This window comes from Trematomus bernacchii, unplaced genomic scaffold, assembly GCF_902827165.1.
Source record: "Trematomus bernacchii unplaced genomic scaffold, fTreBer1.1, whole genome shotgun sequence".
NCBI lineage: Eukaryota > Metazoa > Chordata > Actinopteri > Perciformes > Nototheniidae > Trematomus > Trematomus bernacchii.
In genome coordinates this window covers 7,128,789-7,155,246 of record NW_022987641.1, presented here as the reverse complement: position 1 = coordinate 7,155,246, position 26,458 = coordinate 7,128,789, and the positions used below count along the sequence as shown (strand labels likewise).

General features: G+C 39.0%; 1 protein-coding gene across 4 annotated transcripts in view; it reads left to right on the top strand.

Moving 5' to 3' along the window:
* sfmbt2 (Scm like with four mbt domains 2) overlaps positions 1 to 26,458 on the top strand; it is a 41,364-nt gene that overhangs the window by 2,372 nt on the left and 12,534 nt on the right. Inside the window, exons 1-10 of one of the 4 annotated variants that reach the window (XM_034133418.1) lie at positions 2,153 to 2,220; positions 5,383 to 5,555; positions 6,087 to 6,181; positions 10,226 to 10,466; positions 14,352 to 14,372; positions 20,396 to 20,484; positions 21,977 to 22,226; positions 22,393 to 22,490; positions 23,227 to 23,328; positions 23,482 to 23,712. In XM_034133418.1, the coding sequence (XP_033989309.1) occupies positions 5,471 to 5,555; positions 6,087 to 6,181; positions 10,226 to 10,466; positions 14,352 to 14,372; positions 20,396 to 20,484; positions 21,977 to 22,226; positions 22,393 to 22,490; positions 23,227 to 23,328; positions 23,482 to 23,712 (1,212 nt within the window). In that variant the 5' untranslated portion in view covers positions 2,153 to 2,220; positions 5,383 to 5,470. Of the gene's footprint in view, positions 1 to 2,152; positions 2,221 to 2,432; positions 2,763 to 5,382; positions 5,556 to 6,086; positions 6,182 to 10,225; positions 10,467 to 14,351; positions 14,373 to 20,395; positions 20,485 to 21,976; positions 22,227 to 22,392; positions 22,491 to 23,226; positions 23,329 to 23,481; positions 23,713 to 26,458 lie in introns of those variants that run through there. The other 3 variants (XM_034133417.1, XM_034133416.1, XM_034133419.1) reach the window with 3 other exon arrangements.

Here is a 26,458-nt window from a genome sequence, read left to right as displayed (position 1 = left end):
CTCCTGTTATTAGAAGACCAAAAAGTCTCAGAGCTGCAGGTTGTGTACGTGTGTGCATGTTGCAGGAAGTCATTTCCAGTCATTGATGTTAAAAAAAGAGACACCCCCCACACACACTGCTTTCTGGTCCACCAGGGGCAGTTGCTGTTTGCACTTCATCATTTTACAGTGAGGCATGACACACACAGGCTGCATTGTGTTGAAATTAAAAACTGTAGGAAGAAACAGAGGGCAAATTGTTACATGAAGGCCTCCATGTTGCCAAGAGGAAACAACTCTTGGATGGGTCTAAAAGAGGAGGACCTAATAGGGAGTAATGCAATAAAACCCAAGCCCATGCAGTAGTAGTTAATCTCCTAAATCCTCCATTAAGTCTTTGGTATGGGCGGATTTAGGGAAAAGCAGGAGCAGGAGGACAACATGTGGATGCCCAGCGTCCCATCAGGGGCTAATCAATAAAAAAAAAATAACCTCTCAATCTGAGACACGAATGTCCAGAGATTAAGTCTGACCGCTTTAATCCCCCGGTGCCCAATCTGGGACGCTACAGGCCGGTAAGCTTCGTCAAAAACAAAAGCTGCTCTCAAAAAGTCACCTTGTTTCAAGAATAAAGACTAAAGCAAATATCTGACATTGATAGCAACCATGTGAACAAAAGGCTGCGGATGACTCTCAGGGTTATAAAACTGGTTAGGAAGCCAAATAAAGAACAACTAATGGTGCTGACAATGTCAAAATAATGATATTACATGTTTTCATCGATAACTATGATAAGGATGATTATAGTTCCATTTATATTGTTACCACGTTTACAATAGAGTTGCAAAGATGAATCATTACTTATCAACTGTTCAATTAATTGCATAATTAAGTTTTTTTTAAAGTCTTAATTTTCTGATTCAGGCTTCTTAAATGAGAATATGTCCTGGTTTCTTTACCCCTCCGCTACAGTTGATTGATTATCTCTCAGTTGTGTACTTAACAAGATGGTTCAATTATGTCATCTTTGCACTTATTGACACGTTTCATGATCTTGTGACCTTTGTAGAGCAAACCACTAATTGAGAACAGAGTCAACAGATGCATCAATATTAAGTAAGTAGTTCACAAACTAATATTTAAGCTGTAACACCTCCTGAATATGTATTTTATAGGACACACAATGGGAGAAACATACATGTTGTGTTAGCTGTGTGTGTCAGCTGAACCCAGGGATCTGTATTAAGTTGATAAGAAGAGTAAAATATGTGACCTTTAAATTCCATGAGACGTGCAAAAGTTGGCAACAGTAATAAAGATGTCAGGGTGAATTTTAAGGAAATGAGCAATGCAGTCTAAAAGTATTTGGTCACTGAAACATTTCCTGTTTTTTCTGGCTCCCAACGGGGATTTAAAATGTTTTCGTTTAAAGGTTCTTATAATGTCTGTATTGAGGAATCAGTTTGCGACAAGCAGCTCACTTTTTTTATACATATTGCGTCTAATTTCTGGACAGTGAGAAGGACAATGACAGGGCTTCAGTTCCTACACTTTTGATCTGATGTGGTTGTTAGCACCCTGTAATTAAAGCTCAAAGTCACCACTTTAACCACATCATCTCTGTTTCATCTCTAATGCAATGTGATGGAGTATACAGCCCAAACAATGCTACATGTTTTGGAAAAGGCAGCCTATGAATTGTATGTGTTTTGTAATAAACAATACAAAAAAAGTAAGAAAAAAAAGTACATTTGAGAAGCTACAGCCATATTTGTTTGGCCGTTTTCGCTTCATGAATAACTTTGTTTGTTTTGAGTATAAAATGGCAAGGAGATATCTCTAAATTGCTTGTCTTTCCTAATCAACAGCCAAAAACCTAAACATTATAAATTGACATGGATATAAATGAGAATCTTTGTGCATTTTTGCTTCATTAATAACCCATTCAATAATTTTCTGATTGTTTCAACATACATTTAGCGTGATGCAACTATAAACACATGACATCTTGGGTTTTAATGTCACTCAGTGTACCAATAGCTTTACTGAAGTGTTGCAACAAGCAGACGCAGAATCTATCTATCATGTCATGCTGTGCGAAAAAACTGCCACTAAGGGGGAAGTTGAAAGGGAAAAAAACCCAGTTCGAGCCCTGCTGTGAACTACTACCAGAGTTAAAATGCGCTTTAATGAGTGTTAATACAGAGGGCTGCATGCTGACGACAGCGAGAAGATTGCAGGGTAAGAAACAGTGATAGTCTGTGAGGGGGGGGGGGGGGGGTGGAGAGGAGAGGGGCAGTGTCATGTGAGCCAAATTAGCTCAGCTTGTTGTTTACGCAATGTATGTTTGCTAGAGCCACTGTGGGACACCAGGAGTGTGTGAGATGGGAGGGGGGGGCATACACACTCACATGGTTGTGGAGACTGTCACTGCTTCCTCTCAGCTCGGCAAACACAGTCAGCTCCAGCATTGTCTGAGTTTTCATCTCCTCAGGATTGAAAGGGTGTTTTTTGGACCATATCTTCATAAAAGGATTGTTGGATTCTCACATGTTTCGTCTGATCTCAGGATGTGCGGCTTGCCTCATCACAGAATACGGATATGTTCTGCTCTCGTGGATATTATTGATTTCAAAGTTGTTGAACCTGAAGTTGTTTTTGTCTTGATTGAGGAAGCGCTCTGTGGAGGCGGTGTTAATTGGCAGGTGGATGAAAGTGCGTTGAAGTGGGGGGGTGAGTCATCGGTGATGTTACTGCATGGCCTACTGTTGGAAAACCACCAGGCAAGTGACAAACAGTCTGTTGTTGATGTGAAGAGGATCACTCTCTTTTAGTTTTGTGCTAATGATTCAAAATAACAAGTTTCAGATGATATTGTCTTTAAGATCTGCTGTTTTTACTCCTTTTTAAAAAGACATATTTTCTGTAATGTAAAGTTATATAAGTACATTGGAGGTTTATGACACAAACCCGAAAAACGAATTGTTTTCATGTGTCTATATCTATATTTGATTGATCTCAAACTCATTAAAACTATAAAAATAACAATTTAATTTAGTTTTCTGGAATATAAACCAACTGTTCTAAAAAACTACTTTGAAAAAAGAAAATATGCATAATATGTCAGTTTTTCCTCAGCATATGTTTGCGTCACAGTCACTTATCAGAGTTTAAAATGAGTGATCAGCTAGATCACACACTGAAAACTGCTCTAAGGTCATCTTCACAACAAAAAAAATCGGAAATGTCACAAGGCTTCAAATTGTTATGGTATTACCTTTTTGTTATTTCACAAGCCATTTTGACAAAGAAAGATTTGCTAATGATGCATTAATTAGCTTAACTAATGAGTCATTAGTGATAGTGACTGTGTTCATTTGTCATGGTGATTAAAGCCCAACATTAGTCAGCTCACATCCGTCGTGTATTTGTGTAATGTGCACAATTTGACTTTAGTTTCCTACGTCTATATACATATTTGTATGTATGTCATTATATCTTTGATTGGACAATTAACTTAACCACGTTTACATTAATATCTTTATTTGATTTATTTATTTTACTGCACATGCTTACTTTAACTTTTTATGTGTGTATCATTTTTTATTCTATTTTTTTATTTATTCTATTCTTAATGAAGCAACTGCGACAAAACCGATTCCTCCCAGGATAAATAAAGTATTCTGATTCAAACACCCATTGTCATATTATTAGGTTTCTGTGACATTACACTAAATTCATTTGATTGTCCACCTGTTGTTTTGCTGGTGTTTTTCCAGTTCTTCTGCTGTGTTTGACTCTGTTTGGTTATCTGATGCAGTTTTGCTGTGGTATGCAAACAATATGCCTAACCTGACATTACAGAACGCAGGCTGAAGAGGCAGGAGGTTGGTCTGCAATCATACAGAATCACAGGCTTTCTACGCGTCTTCAATTGATTGATACATTTATTTCGAACAAGTAAAATAAATAATTACAAAACAACACAAATGTTGCAGTGCATAGTCATGTAAGAGAAATCAAAAACAAAAAAATGCATTAGCAACATAAACAGTGCCACATCTAGTGTTGGAAAAGGAGTGAGAAGAAGTATAACTTCTTGTCCCTAAATGATTTATTTATAATCTGCAATAATTATCATTATTATTCATTATTATTGTTATTATTATTATTAATCTGCTTTACCTGTTGATTGACATATATACATATACACATATACATACACACATACACTGATATACATATATAAGCACACATACATATACACACCTACATACTCACACATATACACATACACATAGTCAAACACCTTCCCCATCCCTGTACCTCGAGAAAATAATTTCTCTGTATTTCCTCTTGAACGGGTTAATGTCTGGACTTCGCTTTAGCTCCACATTCACACTGTTCCATAGTCTCACTCCACAGGCTGAGATACAAAAGGTTCTTCTGGTTGTACGGACCCTATGAATTTCGAATTGAAATAGTCTCCTTGAACTATATCCCCCCACTCGTTGAGTGAATACTTTTTGGATGTTTCCTGGTAAAACGTTATGATTAGCCTTAAACATGATTTGTGCCGTTTGGAATTCTACCAGGTCTGTGAATTTTAACAATTTTGACTGCAGGAATAATTTGTTAGTGTGATCAAGATATTTGGAATTGTGAATGATTCGTATGGCTTTTTTTTGTAGAATAGATACTGCATGTATAGAACTTTTGTAGTTATTGCCCCAGATTTCAGCACAGTAATTCAGATATGGTAAGACGAGTGAACAGTAGAGAATGCAAAGTGATTTCTGATCTAGAACTTGTTTTACTTTGTTTAGTATGGAAATGCTTCTTGACAGCTTTGATTGTACATGTTTTATGTGTAATGTCCAACTTATTGTGTCATCTATTATCACCCCAAGAAATGTAATTTCATGGACTCTTTACATTTCAATGATGCTTCAAATGAGTTTGAGTGTTTGAAACAGCAAGACCTTTAGAGTTTTTTCTTTCTTACACTTTGCTCTGGACTTCCCCACAGATCAGCTGTCTTTTCCTTTGATCTTATGCTGGTTAAGTTAAGATTTCTTAAAAGTTTCCTCCTTCTCCTTTTGCACTTTCAGCCACAGTGACGGTCACTGTTCTCAATAACTACCCACTTGCTGTGCTCTAAAGAAACTGGAAATGCAAAGTGCATCATTTCCTGTCTTTATTTTTCCAAGAACATTCTTACTGAATAGTTTGTGTTTATTTTTAGCAAATATCAAAGCTGTTATGTACTTTCTCTCCAGTTTCAATCACTGTTGTGCTACTGTAAGGGGACTTTTCTTTTCAAATGTCACGGATTGTTTGTGAACAATGGGCATTATTTGATAAATCAGCACATTAACTCTTTTTTTCCCTTTTCTGTACCAGGGCGGTCTAGGAAAGTGAGAGATGCAGTGAAGAGAAAGTGACACACCTCAGGTCAAAGGGTAAAGTCAGCAGGAAGTGGAGGTGCAGGATGCAGTCACAGGAGCAGCCGCTGGCCCTCACTGCAGTGACGTCACTTTATTCCACCAATGGGAAAGAGGAAGAGGTGAACACAGGTGAGGAAGCTTTATCTCCGTCTGAAATGTGTTCCCCGCCCTATCAGATCAACTGATTGGAATGAGAGACTGAATGAAAATGCATGAAAGGAATCTGCAAAGACAGCTTTAAATATTCCCTATGTTATCATTTACCTTTAGATTACCTGTTATTGTGACGGTTTAGATAATTTCTAAATCTTCCCTTTTAAAATCGTCCTTTAATTATCATTATTATTAGGAAATAATGACAGGCAAAAACATGCAAATGATGTGTTTACCCGCCCAGGGACTGCAGAGGGAAGTAGCTCAATCTGGCATCAATTCTTTCTTCTCTTTTTGAGATAAATGCATAATAATAACAAATCAAATGTCTGAGTATTATACAAATTCTCCCACACAAAATAAACGTTACTGTCATTTAAATTTCACGACACACCAACACATAATCCTATGATTGTTACTGTGTATTTAATTGCGTCCTATTCAAACAGCCTCGGGACAAGGCGGCTCTTTTTATGCCAACGTCTGATTTAGATTTTGTTCCTTCAGATGCAGAATCCATGGAGGAAGAGGTGGAGTTTAACTGGGAGGAGTACATGGAGGAGACGGGGGCTAACGCCGCCCCTCACACCACCTTCAAACATGTGAGTGACTTGTCTCCACCTCACACCTTTAAATCTCAGTGATCCTTTAAATACAGCCTCATAGATAAGTACCATGTGCAGAGATCCTTTAACGACATATTACAGAGAGCCAGGCTTTGGCATCATGACGCTCGTACTTTTCAATCAAGTGTTTTCATTGGCTTTGTTCCCTCTATGACTCACAAGTTGTCAGACAAACTTTGCCGGTTTTTGAAAAAACAATGAATTATTCTTGTGTAACAGAAAAGAATGCCATGGATTGAAATGAGTGCTTTCAAGGAAAGTTATTATTCGAAGTCAAATCATGTTCATGTGCAACATTTAATGGTTTTAACAGGATCTTGTTTGTGCGAACGCTTTATTTGGCAATATTATAAATGAGACATGTGGATTACAGTGATATAGATGGAATATCAAAATGTCTGGCAGAAATGTCCATTGGAAATTAGAATTCAATAAAAAAAAAATCTGGTTATGATAAATATTGTGATTTTGGCATTTCTGTGAGAAAAAAAATGCCTTCAAATCTGCCTTTTATTTGTTTGGGTCATAGATTTAACATACATGGGGCAGAACTTAAAACAGATGTTTGAAATGTCATCTATATTCTCAGTGTGGATGCAAAACAGAAGTAAAAGTAAAGGTACTTTTTTTTGGGCGGTGACTGCTCTACTTCCCCGGGTTGAAACTGGAATTTCTTCCATGAATTAAAGCACAGCCTGCTGAGTTTTTCAGTCAGGCAGTCATCAGCTGAGAGGTAATGTGAGCAGCATGTTGCCATCAGCACCTGGGACGCTTGTTTCAGATGTCAGACTCACCTGTTTAATCTCTGCCTGCTGCCGGGTCTCACATCTATAAAGCAAAACAATCATATTGTATCGGTTAGTGTCCCTATTCAGTATCTCCTGTAAGTTAGCAATACATATGGGGGCTGAACTGAAGTATTTTCTAATTGTTTTTTTTTTTGCTATATGCTGTTGTTTTTCAAGCTTTGATCACAGAGAACTACCAAAATGATGATGCATTTACTTTCTAGGCAAAGCTGAAGTCATTTGAAAATATGCTTAATGGCCAAATGACAACCAAAACAACAACAGATTTTAATAGTGAAGAAGCATCTTTTCATTTTTAATTCAAGTCAAACCCAATGTGCTCAGAGTTTGAATGCAGGGCACATTTCTTTGCCATATTTCTTTCGTTTTTTTGTCATTTCATACTAATCTTTTTACAGAAAAGTTGTTATACACTGGATTTTAGGAAATGTTCATAAAACAAACGTTAAATGTTGAATACCCAAATTGTGGAAGCAGTTATTTTATGTCTTCTGTGTTTCTAGAGAAAACTTTAAATGATGCCTCATTGGCTTTAAAGAGTACACATGTTGAACAAATAGCTGGCGTTGCAAACTATACTGATAAGAAGACTTAGGGGAAGTGGAGGATCCTGTAGTCTTGGAGCATGACCTGAACTAGTGGCTACAAATGTTTATACATCTTGTGAACATAAAGTATTTTCCAGCACAAACTTTTGCTTGTAATACCCCCCAATAAACCCAGCCTGTTACCAAACAATTACAAGACCCCTCTCCGTTAACATCACATCACAGGAAGTGGGCCAGATGGGCGAGTGGCGTTGATGCGAGGTTTTTATCCACCTCATCTGACTCCAGAGCAGCTGTCCTCCACCATGAGGCTCACAGGAAAAGTGGAGACTTGTATGAAGATAATTTAAGGTTTAAAGGAGCGTGTCGGCATTTCACTTTCTTACATCACTCGGAGCGATGAATGGTAATAAGGGCGAGATTAGAATATATGGTGTGTTTCTACGAGATGTCGGACAAAGCGTGTGGTGATTCTGAGCGGGCGAGGTCTCTCGGGAAGCTAAATTGCCTCGTTGGTAAGTGGATTGAGTCACTGGGAAACAGACCATGAATTCCCCGGAAAAATGTGATTTGGTAAAGTGCTGCTCCCTCTCTCTCTCTCTCTCTCTCTCTCTCTCTCTCTCTCTCTCTCTTTCTCTGTGTGCCTGGACAAATTGAAACAGTGATTTCTCTTGGGCCTGCACACACACAGACACACAGTCAGACACACACACACGCACACACACACCCCATAGCTCTCTTACATAAGCCAGCCGGAGTGATACAGCATTGTTACAGCAGGAAGTCGCGGGGTCGTTTGTATTGTGTTTATTTCTAAGATGTTGGCTTTTTCCATTCACATGCGAGTGTGTGCGTTTTGTGCGAGTGTTGAATGTGAACATCCTGTTGGGCTTGTAGTGTTCTCCACAGTTGTATAGCGGCCTGTGGCTATGGTGGAAACGCATTATGCCGCGCTGCATTCACTGGTGTTCAGATTTATCGCTTTCTCTGCACAAGGACAAGTGGAGAGGCTGTTTTCTAAGAGTTGGTGGTCATTAATTAGAACTGTTTATAATTACAACTCAATTGGGAATGTTACATTTTAACCGTACAATATGGGTGATATGAAAAATATATCTTACAATTATTTTCATCATCAATTTATCTCTTAATCATTTATTGATGTATGGTTCATTTTATAACATTTTTCCCAAGTTCTTGTTTTATCCAGCCTAGCGCAAAACCAACAACAACACATACATAAACAGTGAAAAGCAGCAGATAATATTACCCAATTAATAAAGATATTATCAGCATTTTGTTGGCTAATCGTTCAATGCAACTTCCCTTGAATTGGTTTTTGGAGAATGGTTTTATTTGAGTGAAACTAAAGGGTCTTCCCAAATTTTTTAAATAAAGTTAGATTTTAAAAAAGGGGACGAGAGATCCAGGACAGTTTGCAAAATGCAACTCAGTGGGATGTTTTTCTTAGACCGTCGGTGCCTCCATGACTTTAACAAAGGCTTACTGTTAGTGATTTGAAGTCTCAGTTAAATAGTTGACCCTGTTAACACCATCCGTGTCATTTTCTCAGCTTTTGAAGAGCTTCAGAGCAATAAGACATAAAACATCTGTTTTCACAGGAAGGGTTTGTCTTCACATAAACTGACCTTTTATGTGTTAAATTAGCAGAGTTCCCCTTTACACTAAACGTCTGTTTCATTACATGTAAATATATTCTGAAAGCACCAACCATCTCGAAAATATTACCACCTCTTACATGAAAGCTTCGTTTTGTGGGTGAAAGTTCATAATATGAGGCTGAAAAGTTAATTTGACTGTCGTTCCCACTGGTTTTGATAACATTTATTTACCAAAGTGGATGTTTAGTTGTGCACCAACAGAGGGAACGGCACGTTCAGTTAGGTTGTATAACCAAAACAAAGAAAGGCAAACATCAAACTTATTACCCAATCTGTCCATGAAACTGCCTCCCTGGTTCACCTTTGATCCAGCAAACTTCTTCTAGTTGTGTGCGCACAGTTTTACAAGCATTAGGAGATTAGAACTGACACTTGTTGAGCACAATGTCATTTTAAAATAAGACCAAGGTTGTTTAAAATAAGACATACCTCTAATGTTGTGTGGTGCTTCTTTCAGATGGAGATCAGCCTGCAGAGCAAAAATACATATTTTACTCAAGGGTTTTTTCCTTTACAAATGACAAGGCGGATATACAAGAGCTGCCAATTATTTTATCTTTGGCAATTGACCAATATTTCAGTTCTAGATTGAAGAGCTTTATATTATAACCCAAAATCTGTTTAAGACCCTTAAAACTTCAGTTTTTATTGACAACATTTGATCAGTTTTGGTTATTTTGCTTACCTTTCTAACCTTTGATTGTTCTTTATTCTGTTATGGATATTTAATTTGAACATTTAAGATCTGAAAGCAAGTTTTCAAGTACTTCATTTAAATCTAAAGTTCAGAGTTTAACCAATGTTTCCTTACTCACCATATTGGATTCTGAAATAAAGCAATCAGAAAGGCTGTAAAGTAACCAAAACAAAACGAGGCAAACCTCAGACTTATAACCCAACTTCCTTCCTGTTTAAAACAAAATGTCATTATAAACTAAGACCACTTAAAGAAGACATATCTGTAATGTTGTGTCTCCTCAGGTGGAGGTGAGCCTGCAGAGCAGCTTCCAGCCCGGCATGAAGCTGGAGGTGGCCAATAAGAGCAGCCCGGACTCCTACTGGGTGGCCACCATCATCACCACGTGTGGCCAGCTGCTGCTGCTGCGCTTCAGCGGGTACGGAGACGACCGCAAGGCCGACTTCTGGTGCGACGTGATGACTGCCGAGCTGCACCCGGTGGGCTGGTGCACGCAGAACAACAAGACCCTCATGCCCCCCGAAGGTAGGAACACACTGTGTGGTACAATGCACTCACCTGAACCTGGAGTTAACCAAGACAGCTACTTTTATCTGAACACACAAGGTTATGTTTGAGTTTCATATCATTGTTTATTTTAATATTACTGGCAGGACTTCAACAACCATTTAGTAAAAAAAAAAGGTGATCGTAAGATTCCTGAAATAATGTTTCAAAGTAACCCCCGATACACAGTGACCTTTACTGTGAGAACTTCAAATCAATCAACATATTTTGCTGCAATATCAAACGAGCTTCATCGGTATCAGCAGGTAAAGGCTTTCAAATGTAGTACTGGCAAGAACTGAGCATTTCCTCCAATATGTTGCATACATCTAAAAATCTGACTTAACTTTAAGTAGTTTTTCTTTTTTTGCCCAGTCAATGTGTACATTTACATTTGTGTATATTTACTGTCTGCATCCGCCACTGGGCAATTACAGCAACAGTAAACATAGAAAATATGGTAATCCACTACCAGAGACTTGATGTTCTTTAGTGCAAATATCTACTTTGTTAACTGGCAAATATCAATATTGGCATTAGAAATGAACTACAATTATTTAAGAATTACCATGGTTGTCATCATGGGCTGAGCCTATAGAGGACAATTTCAGATTTTGGGCTTTAAAATAAATGTTTAATTCACTTTTGTTCTGGTCCTTTTTTGCAAGGATAAAATATGAACAGTTTTCTCTGTAACCTTAAGGCACCCCTTTGAAACGATCCTTTCTTTAAAAGGTTTTATAAACAGCCTTGTGATGAACAGCCTTGTGATGAACTTTGGACTTCAACATGTCCATGTCAAAGGCTTTTTCATCCTGACTGTAGAGAACAACGATTGAAATGTTTGGCATGGAAGGAGACCTAAAGAAAAATAGGACATAGCACAAAAAGGTCACATAATGGTTGATTCACTGCCTCAGCTTGAGCCTAATGCACTCAGACTAACAAGAGAACAGCTCCCACCTTCACCTCTCAAAGAATGTCTTTTATTAACTGAGTGGACGGACAGGTTTCCCTCAAAGTGCTTCGATTGTTGAGACGGCTCAACTGTCATTTATCTCGCTGACACATCACACCCTCGTGCAACGCAGGACAGGTCACCTCCTTTCTACAACCAACATCTCTCACGCTCTGTGAGAGATGTTGGTTCTGGTTCTGGATCTGTTATTGGTTAGATTCCCGAAATAAGGTCACATGCTTAAGAGATTTTTACATTTTGTGGTATGACATCAAATATGTCAGTAAATACTCCACTGGAGAATGTCTGAAGCTTTTACGCCTCTTTAAAAACTAGTTGCTAATAAATGACTCAATGACGTAATCACGCCAAACATTAGCCGCCTTTAGCTTAGCGGTGATGATGTAGTTCATTTATATCATTATGTCAGCTATTTACTTCTGGAGATTGCATTAACGCTTCAACAATCATACAGTGGTTTAAATATGTAGAGATTAACCTGCTGAACAAAATGTGTAAGTATCATAAACGTGTTTGCCACAGATCTTATTTTGCCACAGATCTTATTTTCTAATTTAACGAAATAATCCCATTGGCTTTAGTCGAGGGATCCCTTGCTATGGTACCTTCCGGGTTGGCCGACAAAAATACATCATCCCTGCGCTCTATTCTTCCTCCTGTCCCTTCCACAATACCATCAGACACTTCACCTGCAGCGGCACTCAGATAGATGACTCACCTCCTCTGCCTCTTCACATCATTTATTTTTCCCATACTTCCCCACTGATGGATGGCGTGCTCCTCCGTTGTTATGGAGACGACCTGGATCTGTTTCCTCCTGACTCCTTGACCTCACACCGTCACATCACGTGTCCTTTATTCAAACTTTCTCTTTTGCATTTTACAGCAGCAGTGATCTGTATAAAAAGAAGCAGACAAAACTCAAATATATACATATTTACAGCTTTTTTAAAGCTTGTATACGTCACCAATCAAGATGAGAATTAAGACTGAAGGAAGTAGTTCTTTTTTTATTTATCGAGCAATCTGTCAAACTTTTCAAGATTAATCATCCATACAATTTAAATAAAAAATAGTAAATAAATGCCCATCACAACTTCCTCAAGCGGACATACATCCAATCCAATCCATTTTATTTCTATAGCACATTTAAAAACAACAGAGTTGAACAAAGTGCTGTACATCAACAACTGTATAAAAACATAGCATAAATACATAAAAAACAGACAGGACATGAAACAAATGTAAAACACGAGACAATGAAACCAGATCAGAAGCCACAGACTGAAAAACTCTTATACATGATGTAAAAACAATACAAAACACTAGTAAGATAAAAACCCAAATTTAAAAGCACAAGTGTCACCTGCCCTGTACGTACATGTGTCTAATTCTTTAAAAAAGTCCTTAAGGAAAATGAGTTTAAACCTGTTATCTTATGGGTAGTTTTGATGTTATTTACTTTGATTGAAAGAAAACCTGCCTACAATGCAGTGACATAGGAGCCATATTGCTTTGTATGTTACAATTTGTATTAAAGGTAGGGTAGGTAAGTTTGAGAAACCGGCTCGAGATCGCTAGAATTTGAAAATACACAACCGGAGAAAATCTGCCACTTCCTTATAGAGCCCCTCCTCCAACACACACGAACGCGCACGGCTTTGATTGGTCATGCTTTTTACAGTACTACGGCTTCCACAGATGACATTTTTTTATGGATTTTTTGTCAAAGCACTTAAGATATTCATTGCTATCGGGATGTTAAGAGCATTCCATGGAATATAACAAAAAGTGTATCTCGAGCCGGTTTCTCAAACTTACCTACCCCACCTTTAAGTGATACAGAAAATTAAACATAACTGCAAAATGGGAAAAAGGTTAATGATTGAGACAATGTTTTACTCCAGTACACTTTTCTAACCATCATCATAGTGTTGGATCATACATGAGGAAAAGTAACAACTTCTGAATTAATATTACAGTAATCATACATATATATATTTTACAGTCATAATAAAAGATCACTAAGCTGCCATTAACATCTCTTCCATCTCATCTCAGAAAGCTCATATTTAAATTCTTCCTTTTTTCTTTTGATTATGATGGACAGCTGACATCTGCTTGTTTAATGATGCAAACTTGAGCTTTAATCCTGTAATGAAGGCATATCTATATTCCCTAAAGAGGCTTCTGTAAGATACGATCAATTTGTCAAATACGATAAAAGAAAAGAAAGTACTTTGTTGCTTCATTTCACGGCTTTGCATCATGTTCGTGCACATTGTGTGTGTGTGTGTGTGTGTGTGTTTCTCCGTCAGCTGCAATATGAGGGATAAAAAGAGTGTATTACGGATGGGACAATTTGGGATTTTTTTCTGGAATCAGGATAAAAACTCTTGAAATAAGTTGAATGAGGTCAAATTTCATTATCGGGCTGATAGGGAATATTTATTTATTTTTCTTCCTTTATATATAAAGGTAGTGACGTTGAATAAATTAGCATAATTAAAAAAACAAAGTATTATACACTGTATTTATTTAATTGTTTACATTTAACATTAAAAAGAATGTGCTCTCTGTGCTGCAATAGGAAAAGATGGATGCAAAAATGGCTTCGTGCCATTTTAAGTTGATGAACTTCCATTATCGGGGATATCGGGAATATATATATTGATATTGCTATATAGAAGGGGTTGAATAGAGCCTGTTTAAAAAACAAATACAGAAATTATCAAACTATTAAACATCTTAACTAATTAACCATGCAAAAGATAACTCACTATCTGTCACAATTGTTTAGGCCAGGATAATCATGACATTACATTTCCATACCTGTGTCACAGTTACCTGTTTTATTTGTTTTCTTTTTGTTTTCTGTTTCTCAGATAACATTTACCTAAGAAAAGGTAAGCCGCTCTAACAGTGCCTCATACTAACTGCCTGCTCTCTTTTAGTTAACATGAAATCATCTGTGTGTTAGGCTCAGAGCTGCATGCTTCCTCCTTCTCCTCTTCCTCTTTCACCTCTACAGGAAGTGACCTCACTGCTCAGTTGCCCTGCCCCCTATTGCATGTGACTCCTCTCCAGCTGTAGCAGATAACACACACACACAAACACACACACACACAGCTGTTTGTGCCAAGCTGTGCTCGAATGATAACTAGTGGTAAACGCAGGGAGAAATGCAATGCTTTGATAAAGTGACCTCCGTTCATGTGAAACACAAGCTGTGCCTTATATCAGGAGAAAAGACATGTCGCTAGTTGGTGAGTCAAGTAGAGAAATGTCAGAAGTTAAGAAACGCTTTGTGTAAAATGTGTCCTTGACTGATAAAATAAAAGTGTGTCAACAGGCGTTACAAACCTTTAACTGCTGATGCTATACCAGTCTCTGTAACATTAATCAAATACATTATTTGTATTATCTATTCATATATACATAATATAAACATACATACAGACAGTCCGGAAAATAAACAAGTGTATATTTGGGAAAATAAAATGAGAAAGAGGTTGAATTGACTTCATTATTGAATTGAATTGTAAGGATTTAAAGGATTCAGAGGATGAATTGGTACAATAGCTACAGCATAGCCAACAATGCAACATCAAATATGATTACTGAAAAAACAGTGCAAATGGTGCAAATTGGTCTCCATGGTGTGGTTTTGCAGGCCACGATTGGTTGCTATTGGCAAACGATAATTATTTCTGACCAATCAGTGGTCTGCATGGATTTACTTTGCAGTCTATCTTTATGATCGGCTCAGCTCGCTCGGGGCCTTGGCTGAGGTTTTTTCAACCAAAAAAAAAACAAGATAATTTGTCTGGTGGAAAATAAAAAAATCGAGGTATTTTTCAGTCATTGCAAAGACTCGGATATTGGTATTATTATAAAGTAATTTAGGCCTCCTTTTTCAACTTTGACTGCACTTAAATCACAGCAAATGAATACATCTCCTTTTTCCATTGACTTTATATGCAATCAAAAATGTGCTTTGCATCTTGTACTCTACACGAATCAGCAGCACTGTGTTCCTTAAAAGTTCCCTATCGAACACATTTGCTGGATGCTCTCTCAATATTACAGTTGGTGCTACCATGGTTTCTACCCACTACCTTTCACCCCACTGCAAAACATGATAACAGATGAGTGTTGCAATTAGACAAACCACATACTACAAACGCACCTCAATCCCTCTGTAAATCTACTTGAACACACACACACACACACACACACACACACACACACACACACACACACACTTTAAATGCTCCTCTGCTCACTGATGCGATCAGCAAAGCTTTTGTACTCATTAAATCAGCGCCCACATTAATCAGCATCTCTGTTTGCAGCATGAGTCTGCAGCTTTAAACACTTCTGCTGCGTAATTTGCACATTTTTCAAATGAAAACTATTTTACAAGATCCCCTTTAGAGGCTAAACATTGATCATTTGTGTCCACCTCACCTGTAATGAGCACATGCCCCTCCTGCAGTTGGAATTTAAGTTGAAAATCACTCTTGCTTTACATGTTTTACAGGTTTGAGATTAAAATAATGAACCTGTTTGTGTGTACTGTATGTAATTATTATTATATACATTTTTAACTGAAAATGACATGACTAATGTGAAGAAAGTTTAATGGCCGATGTAGTCAAATATTTCTTTTTTCTCTATGAGCCTCTGGCAGTTAAGCCATAAAGTTAAATTGTATTTTAACTGTGAGAATATATATAATAAAATGGTGATTTGACTATATATGAAGTCAAGGGGGAGGGAAGCTAGTTCAGTCTTGTGTGTGCATGTGTGTGTGCATGTGTGTAGGAGACATTCATCCATTCATATAAAGCGCTTTTTAAAGCTACATCAGAAGTTTGGTCATGTGGTAAGGTAGCTGCTCTCTGACAGAGATCATTTGCATAATGAATTCACCACACTGCTTCCTGCCAGAGCCTGCAGGAGATGATGCTTTGAGATGGTGTGTGTGTGTGTGTGTGTGTGTGTGTGTGTGTGTGTGTGTGTGTGTGTGTGTGTGTGTGTGTGTGTGTGTGTGTGTGTGTGTGTGTGTGTGTGTGTGTGTGTGTGTGTGTGTGTGTGTGTGTGTGTGTGTGTGTGTGTGTGTGTGTGTGTGTGTGTGTGTGTGTGTTGTGTGTGTGTGTGTGTGTGTGTGTGTGTGTGGTGTGTGTGTGTGTGTGTGTGTGTGTGTGTGTGTGTGTGTGTGTGTGTGTGTGTGTGTGTGTGTGTGTGTGTGACCCTGTGACCCTGTGACCCTGAATTGTTTGTCTATTACAGATTCACACTGAAGCTTGATTCATGCTAATGTACAAATTATTTTACTTTGTTTTGTGAAGGAAATGCTTTATAGTTAAGTGATTTTGATTTTACCTGAAAAATGTATTATAAATTAATCAAATTATAACTTTTTTATTTGGTCACTCAAATGCTCTTTCCTACAGATCAAGATCATAATAATAAACGGTATTTATATAGCATATTTAATATAGGGATGTATTTCAAAGTGCTTTGCAAGAAAGGGAAAAAACAAATACTGTGATTAAAACAGGCAATTAAATGATTTCCAAAAAAAGAGGCAGCAAATAGCAAGAACAGACACTTTAAGAACAATAAAGAGCGAAATCTAACGAATGGAGGAATGAAACAAAGGTAGAAGGCCAGCTAGTTTAACAAACATGTAAACAGAGCTTGCCTCTCTAATAGCATGTGGTAGGGAATTCCATAGGTTTGGTGCATAGTTATACTGGCTTTAAACTAATGTCTCTTCAAATAATCACTTAACTACCACATGAGAGACAACCAAACACATCTCCCCTGTAAATGCTCTCTTCCTGCGGGCCTCTTTACTGCAAACACATCACTTATTGAATTCATATTTACACAAATTGCTCTAATATCCCCTGCCCTGTCGTAGAGAGGGCTATAAAAATGTTAACAACATGGCGCCTGAAACTGTCGGGTTATAATTCAGCCACTAGACAAAAACAACAAGTGAAACGTCTCTACAAACAAATTGCACGCTGTGCGACACTTTGCGTGCGCCTGTCGTTACACCGACGGCCTCTTTGGAAAGGACGTTTCAAATGGAAGAAGGTCATTGTTTCAATTGACTTGGCTCTTTTCCCTTTTGGATGTTCGTCTCCGTGCCAGAGCGTAATGATAGAGGGGGAATCGAGCGTAATTTGCTCCCATTAACTCTGATTAGAATCTGTTGCACTGCTGCAAAAAAACACAGAGGCGATTTCTCTTGTTTAATTAAAACATTGATTATCTAAAGTAAAGCTTTTGAATAAAGTCGGGACTGTTTAGAGAGAGGGGAGCTGGCAGAATATGCTAATTTCATACACCCACTTTCATATTTGTTTTTGTCCTTTTAATGCTCAATATTTGCATGCAGACTTCAGCCAGCTTTGGTGCAGGGAGGAGGAGGAGGAGGAGGAGGAGGGGGGAGATGGGGGAGGTTAGCTCTGCGATAGTGTGGCGGTACAGGGGAGGAGGGGGATGTTTTGAGGAGCTCTCCCCTCAAGGTTAATTATGCACTTATTGTTATGTGAAAGTCAGGCTTTCACCTCTACGTGTCTGCTGCCTTTGGGAGGGAAATGAAGAAAAATAGATCATTATTTATAGTTTGGGGAAAAAGCACTACAGCATAATACAACTGGAAGATGGGGGAGGGACAATAGGGGAGAAAGGAAGAGAGAGAGAGAGGGAAGGAGGTGGAAGTTTGAATGTTTTAGCTTCTTGTTCTGTTGAGCTCTAAATGGCTTCATGACTAATCTCAGCAGGATCTGTAAAAATAGTTTATCTATTTCTGCACACCCGAGATCAACAGAGGAGTGTGTGTGCAGTGTGTGTGTGTGTGTGCTCTTACAAAGTCCAGCAGCAGCAGAGGCAAGGAAAGAAAATAGTCTCTCAGGAAAAAACACTATTATTAAACGCTCAGAGACGCTCACTGTTCACACTACCTTCACAGGAAAACGCTGATTTATCTTTCAGCTAATTCCAGCATTGTTGATTTGATTCAGACAAGACTCAAGCGGATTCATTGATTTGGTCAATTATGGGTTTACAATTCTGAGAAGCCGCTGTGGAGCTTAATGGTTGTTGTATTTACTATAATCTCTCATTTCAAAAGGACATCTTAATCACTTTTTTAAACAACCGTTCCAAATCAAATGAAGGCTAAAACATTTTCTATGCAACTACATAACTAGTACATCTTTGATGATTTATAACCATTTCAATGTGGGTTGTGTGTGCAAATACTGAATATTCAATATGAACCAATACAAAAGTGAGATGTACAACTTAAGGTGCTATTTTCTAGTGAAACTCACTTTTCATTTAACGTGCAAAATCCTGTTATTTTTATTAGACAAATTGAAGATTGAACTGAACACAAACAATTCAAATATATATATTGTTCAGTCAGCACTACCATTACTCTAACTGGTCTCAATCAAAGGAAAGTTTCTGACCCAAACCTTTTAGGAAAATGAATGTATTTGAAAAAGGGGGCAGAAGAAAGATGACAGTAAATGAGTGAGGAATGAGGGGTGAAAGATTGATACCTCTCTCGTGTCTAGACAGTCAATAAGTAGCTGCTGGCTGCAGGCTGATAAATAACAGATATCAGAGTCAAACAACTTAAACCTTAACCTGTTTTCTTTATCAGCATGCTTCAGTGTGTGGACTACATTTCATTTTCACTTTAGCTAGATGCTAATCTTGCTGTGTGGGGAATGTCAGTCACACGGGGTGTTGCATTCATTCTGTAACCGTGACTCATTCTGAAACTCACTGCAACAAATGTGAGTGGAGTTCTTTTTCATTCAGTGTGTAAATGAGGGAGGGGAAACATGTTCGGCCGCTCGGCATGTTTCTTTGGAAGGGAGGAGGGTTGAGGCATAAACACGAGGCTGATATCAGAGGAGTCAAAGGAAAAGCAAAGAGACAATAACACTGGTGCACTGTGGGAAACAGGAAGCAGACAGAACCACATGCAAATGGACTGGAAGCTGGCTTTTTTAGCACTACTTTGGAGACTTTGGTCCACCAGGTGTGTGTGTGTGTGTTTGCATTTGTGTGGTGTTGTACTAGTCACATTACAGGCAAACAAATCTGTAAGAGTTGCATTGTGGGGGATTTATGTCCTGCTAATCCCCACAAAGTTTATCTGTTCACACATAAGAGAGTAAAACCATTGTCCAAAACACATCACACCGGGCCTCATCAAAACGCTTTGTTATTTAATTATAGGACAAAGATTTGATAGAATAGAAGTTTCTCAAGTTAAGTTAAGAGGTTAGACAGTTTTTTGTTCTGATCTCACTGAAAAAAAAGTCACCTGTGCTCCTCACAAAGCCATAACCAAAAGTTTTGTCTAAGTTTTGCCGATTTATATTTTATTCTCAAATTTCCAGCTGTTATTCTGCACATTAACATTTAAATGGCAGCGCTCAATACGACATTAATCACTGCTTTTCATTTTGATGTGTTTACTTCTGCGGGAAACTGCCATATGCACGCCTGAAAACATATCTGATCTCAGCCGTAAATCAGCACCGAGCATTAATGTTTGCAGTGTGAATAAAGCTATTAAGGTTATTCCGGGGAAAAACACAGAATATTTCTCACCTCTGCTGCACAAAAAGAATCAAATCCAGAGAGGCTCACTGATAGAATACTTCACATCTGCTGTTTATATGAAAAATCTCTATCTGCCTTAGTAGAAATGACATGTGTGTGTGTTTGAAGTATATGCATGCACTAATAACGCATGCTCTTCTCACTATACTTCTACAACGTAGTGTCTAACTATCAATAATTCACCACCAACAGTGTCCTCTCTTTGCACTCACTCTGATTGGCCGTGTGTTTCTCAGTCTCTGGGTCTGTTGTGTGTTTGCAGCCATCAGGGAGAAATACAGCGACTGGACGGAGTTCCTCGTTCAGGATCTGACCGGATCCAGGACGGCACCGGCAAACCTGCTGGAGGGGGTGAGTGTGAGGAGAATATCTCATGAGATACTTACAAATCAAGGTTCAGAATTTCTACAATATTGAGTCCCTAATGCTGTCATTTATCAGTGCTTATCATGCTTGCTGAAAGACAGTCAAATCAATTACTTTTGCAGTTCATGTAGATCTATATATCATTGATAAATAAGTAGTGTTAAAGAGAAGGAAGTATACATTCAACTAGCCAATTCAATTCATTCAAATGTTATAAAACACGAAGATATTAAGAACATACGAATGCTCTAACGTTGTTGAATAACGCAATAATGATATTACTTGCAATAAATGAACAGATGTTGAAGTGTACTCGATTCTGCCTTTGGTATACTGCGTAAACACAACAAATGGATGTTCTAGAACAAATTGAACGGAACACAAGAGGCTGGATGATAGAAACAAGTGACGTTTTCTGCCAATACTAAGTCTCAACTTACTAAAAAAATGTATTAGTGCAATAACGCAGTGTTATGCTGTGCGTTTATTGCTAAAGGGTTACATTTTTTATAATGCAACAATATCGTTTATCTAACTTGTCTCGATTAAAGTCACTTTCTGACCTAAACATTTATTGAAAATGCATATGTTTGAAATATGGGGAAGTCAAAACAGGACAGGAAATGAGCAGAGAGAGAAGTGTGGAATAAAACAGGAACAAAAGACCGTGAGAGAGTTAAGCCCAGGGAAACTGAGGTTCATGATTTCCTTTACATTCAATCTGTTTACAATTATGTTTTATCTGCACTGTCCCCTTGACTGTGACACTGCAAATTCCCCCGCTGTGGGACAATTAAATGATTCCTGATTTCTGGTATAGGGCTCTTAACCCCTTAACAACCAGGGTGCCCGTATCTAGGGGAGGGTTGGAAGAAGAAAAGATTGATACGGCTGTCATGTCTGCACAGTAAATATGTAGCTGCTGGCTGCAGCATGATGAAGAACAGACAGTTATGAGAGCGGCATCAATCTTCTCATTTGACCCTCGGCAAGAAAGAAAACAAGTGCATTACTCAGAATGTCAAATGATTGTTTTAAACTGAAAAAGAAAAACAGACACAAAGGACAATACACACTAGGAAGAAAAGAGAAATCCATATAATTATAGATAACAGTATACAGTATTTATTCTTTTACTTTATCCTGCAACTTACAATTATGCACACAATTATTTGTTTTTATGTGAACGATATTGTATGTTGCCTTGTTGGAGGAGATTGGAGATTTGTGTTGCCAAAAAATACAATGTAGCTATTGTGTAGCTAATAGAACATTTGGATCTTTAAATTCTGAATCTTTGAGATTAATATCTAAAAAAACATGCACAAACATGCAGCTTTTACTATTTCTGTAAGTAAATGTTAGTGTTTTTCTTTGCATTAATTATCCAGTTTCTTTATACATCCATGGTTTGACTTAACAAATAATCCCATGAGATAATATTTGACATTTCTAAATGACTATCTGGTTCCCTCAGCCTCTGCGGGGTAAGAACACGGTGGATCTGATCGTGGAGGGCTCTGTTCTGGAGCTGCAGGACGTCTCCGGCCCGCTGCTGTACTGGCCTGTGAGAGTCCTGCAGAACGTGGGGGGGAGGCTGCGTCTGCGTTACTCCGGCCTCTCGGAGGACCACCGGGCTCAGGACAGCTGGCTCTTCTACCTGGACGTCCGGCTCCGGCCGCTGGGCTGGGCTCTGGAGAACCAGCTCGCCCTGGAGCCGCCAGCAGGTGAGGATCTGAACGATTAGGCCTACAACTGCTGTGGAGACGAGGAGGAACTTTGATTCAGTCAAGACTTATTTTCTTTCAGACGTTTGTTATGTGTTGATAATTAAAAAGAAAACTGACTAAGTGTTTTATTTTTAACCTTTCACCTAATCTCTCCTCTCTTAAGGGCTCAGGTCTCTTAAAAGCGCCACAGACTGGCAGGAGGCTCTGCAGGAAGCTCAACTCGACGGACAGAAGAGCCCGCTGCCACTGGAGGTCTTTAAGGTGGGTCACTTGTCATATGGTCATTTATATTTTATATGTTAGACCTAAATCAGGGGGGAAACATTTAATTATTGAATTTGTTCTAAGATATAAATCAGTTCACCACTTCCAAAATGGTATTTCTATATAAGAATCTGGTGCAACTGATATCTGGGAACAATCATACACACTAAGGAAAAGTTGTGTCAAGGAATTATCGTATATTGATTTGTTGAAGAATCTAACAAAATACCAGTTTTACTGTATTGTTGTGTAGTTTATTTTTGAAAATGGCAGGTCTCTGAGAAAGAAAAAGGCATCCTGTGTAAACCTAGATTCTTTATGCAACAGGCCAATTTTTTTATTTTTTTGTATAACTTGAATTTATAATGCTTCAAGTGAGTGAGAATTGAGAAATAAGTAGCACCTTTTAGTAAATGTGTACATTTTTCCTTTTGTCTTAAGTTTGCATTAGTGTAATAATTTTAAGTATGAAAACCTTCAATAATCTTATTCACACTTCACTCTGCAGTCATGCCATGATTTGCCCTAAATATGTATCCTAAAAGAGCGAAATATCACGGTGAGAAATGGAAAGACTTCCACCCTTTTACATGTCATTATCTAATACGGTGGGGGTCTTCCCTCATCCATTACATGCCACCCAGCAGGGTTTACGTGACCTACATTGTCTCACATGTGCGCATTAACAGAAGTGGAGCATGTTTGTCTCAAAGTGTTGACTTTACTGTGTCAGGACCACACGGACCCTCCCAAGCACTCCTTCAGGACGGGGATGAAGCTGGAGATGGTCTCTCCGTGGGAGCAGCTGCAGATCTGCCCCGTTTCTGTCACCAAGGTGAGTCCAACAATGACTTATCTTTAAAAATATATAACTATCAAGCCGATTCCAGCTTACATCAGCTGCCTTTTATTAATGTGGCAGTGTTTTTTAACATGTTTTTGCCAAGAAGGAAACCTTTATAATTCCGTCCTCACTTTTCCTCCCCAGGTCTACAACGACTTCTACTTCCAGGTCACTCTGGACGATCTCTCCCCTGATGCTAAGCCGCGATTTGTGGTGTGCCACGCCCACTCCCCCGGCATCCTGCCTGTGCAGTGGTGTCTGAAGCACGGCGTGACTCTGGAGCGGCCCCCGGGCTTCAGGGGCCACGACTTTGATTGGGCCGACTACCTGAAACAGAGCGGGACGGAGGCTGCCACCGACGCCTGCTTCCCCGACGTAAGAATGGGCTTTTCAATTAAAATAATCCTTAAATTCAATTGACAAGGTTCCCTGAAGAGGACATGCCTCGTCAATATTGATCAATTAAAATAAAATATATACTGTCAGAAAGGAATATTTTACCCGGGGCTGAAATGTTTAGCTATTCTTACCATTCTTTCTTTAACTTTATTGCTTATTTACGTGAACTACAAAAGCACAATACAGAACACCAAACTGTGTTTTCTAACAATTTTACAAGAGAAAAGGCCTCAGGTAACTCGTTGGTCTGTGTTACGACCCACCAAAATGGCCCTATGGGGATGACAAAATTCCACCACTGACCCAATAGAACACCTTTAAAATCATCGAATCCATAGGATTTATTATAAACAACACATCAAATGTTTCTCCTAGGATGAGAGGCAGAAACACAGCAGTCCCCACACCAGAGGCCTTTCTCTTCTGCACTGGAGCTTTTAAGCACTTCCTTCTCCAGGTGCACCTCGTCTGAACCTCGTTACAGCAATGCAGCACACCTGGGTAGAGGAACCAAAGGGAAAAAGAAACAGGGAATACATACAGCCGTAACACCTCCACCCTTAAAACAATGAATAAATAGAAAAGTCATGTATATGCTGCAGGTGATGGTAGTATACACAGCAGGCACAGGCGCATGCTAAAGGTGAACACCAGGCCCGAGGCGCTTCAAAGACAACATGAAGAGAAGAATGACTTGCTCCTAAAGTATCAGCAGGACATCCAGCAAATTGAGGCTAAAAAGAAGCAACTAAATGAAGATTATGAAAAAGTCTGCAAAGAGAAGAACCGACTTGAAGATGACCTCAATGAAAGCAGGTCAAAGCTCACAAGTGAAAAGGACAATGTCATTTTAGAAAGAGATTCTGCTAGAATTGCCAAAAAGTCTCTTGATGCTAAGAATGCTAAGTTGCAGGAAAAACTTAAGTCCTTGAACTTAGAAAAAGAAGATCTTACGATGAAGAACACTCAGCTGCAGGCCCTCACAGAAACACTTGAAAAAGACAAAGTAGAGATGTCTTCTGAATTCAGTGCTGCAGTTTTGGAAAAACAGAGCCTTGCGACGCTAAAGGAGGAACTCCAGAGTAAGCTCCATGTTACCAAGAAAGACTTGGAGAGCTCTGTCCGTCAATGTGAAGAACATAAAGCCTCCAAAACGAGCCTGGCCCAGATGCTAGAAGAGTTCAAGACCAACAGTCAGGTGACGGATTCTGAGAGGCTTCACCTTCTGCAGGAGAAAGAAGAACTGGTTGCTAACCAAAGGAAAGTCTGTAATGAAAAGGAAGGGCTCAGTGAATTTCAGTGACTTTTATCAAGGCTGTATGCAAGGCAGCTAATACACTTAAGCACACCAGACTTAATATATCAATGTATGAATGCATTAGATCAGACAACAGATTAAGGACTGCTGACAAAAGGTGTCAACCTGGGTCAAATGTGGAACAACAAGATATATTCAAACTCTAAAACAGGGCCAACTAAGATGCTGCCACACAGAATTAGCAGCAACCACACAAGTAGCCAAATCAATGAAACAAAATGGCTACCACCATGAGGTGACAAACAAACTACAAAGCCAAACCAAGTTACTGCGTTTACCAACACACAAACCGTAACAGACATGTCCAACACAATGTGGAGTGCAACAGCCACAGACCTAAAGGATCACCACAAGTAGACCAATTACAAAGTTGCTGCCATTCACTAATAGCAACACTATGATCCAACACGAGTGAACTGCCACTACCACAACACAAAAATGGACACCATGTGATCTTCCAACCACATGCACAAGTTACTGTGATGGATGCAGGGAACCAGCAACACAAGCTCACTTGACGAACCGGCATGAGCACACCAAACTACTAAACAAGCTCACTTGACGAACCGGCATGAGCACACCAAACTACTAAACAAGCTCACTTGACGAACCGGTATGAGCACACCAAACTACTAAAGCTCACTTGACGAACCGGCATGAGCACACCAAACTACTAAACAAGCTCACTTGACGAACCGGCATGAGCACACCAAACTACTAAAGCTCACTTGACGAACCGGCATGAGCACACCAAACTACTAAAGCTCACTTGACGAACCGGCATGAGCACACCAAACTACTAAAGCTCACTTGACGAACCGGCATGAGCACACCAAACTACTAAAGCTCACTTGACGAACCGGCATGAGCACACCAAACTACTAAAGCTCACTTGACGAACCGGCATGAGCACACCAAACTACTAAACAAGCTCACTTGACGAACCGGCATGAGCACACCAAACTACTAATTTGCTACAATTAAATACATGACAACACACAAGTGACCACCAACAAGTGGACTGCAACAACCACAACATACATGGTCACACTGTAGTAAACTACACACAAATGTTGCCTACTTACACCTAAGCAGCTACCCGAAATTGACCCAACTAATGTGGACTGCAGATACCACCACCTAAAAAGTCACAAGTTACTGAACGTGCATTTATTATAGCTCCACAGAGTGGCCAAACAAAAAGTAGAGTCAAAAGTTGCTGTGCAAAAACTGGGAAAACAAGCAATAGTGAGGCACCCCAACCCTGAGCTGTTGATGGAGATGGCTAACTAACCTAGCTAGTCTTCAGTGGCTTGCCGAGCTCGAGGCGACTTTAAACGCTGAACTCAGTGCATCACCGAAGACCATAGATATAGCCTAAAGCAATACACTGAAGCGTACCCC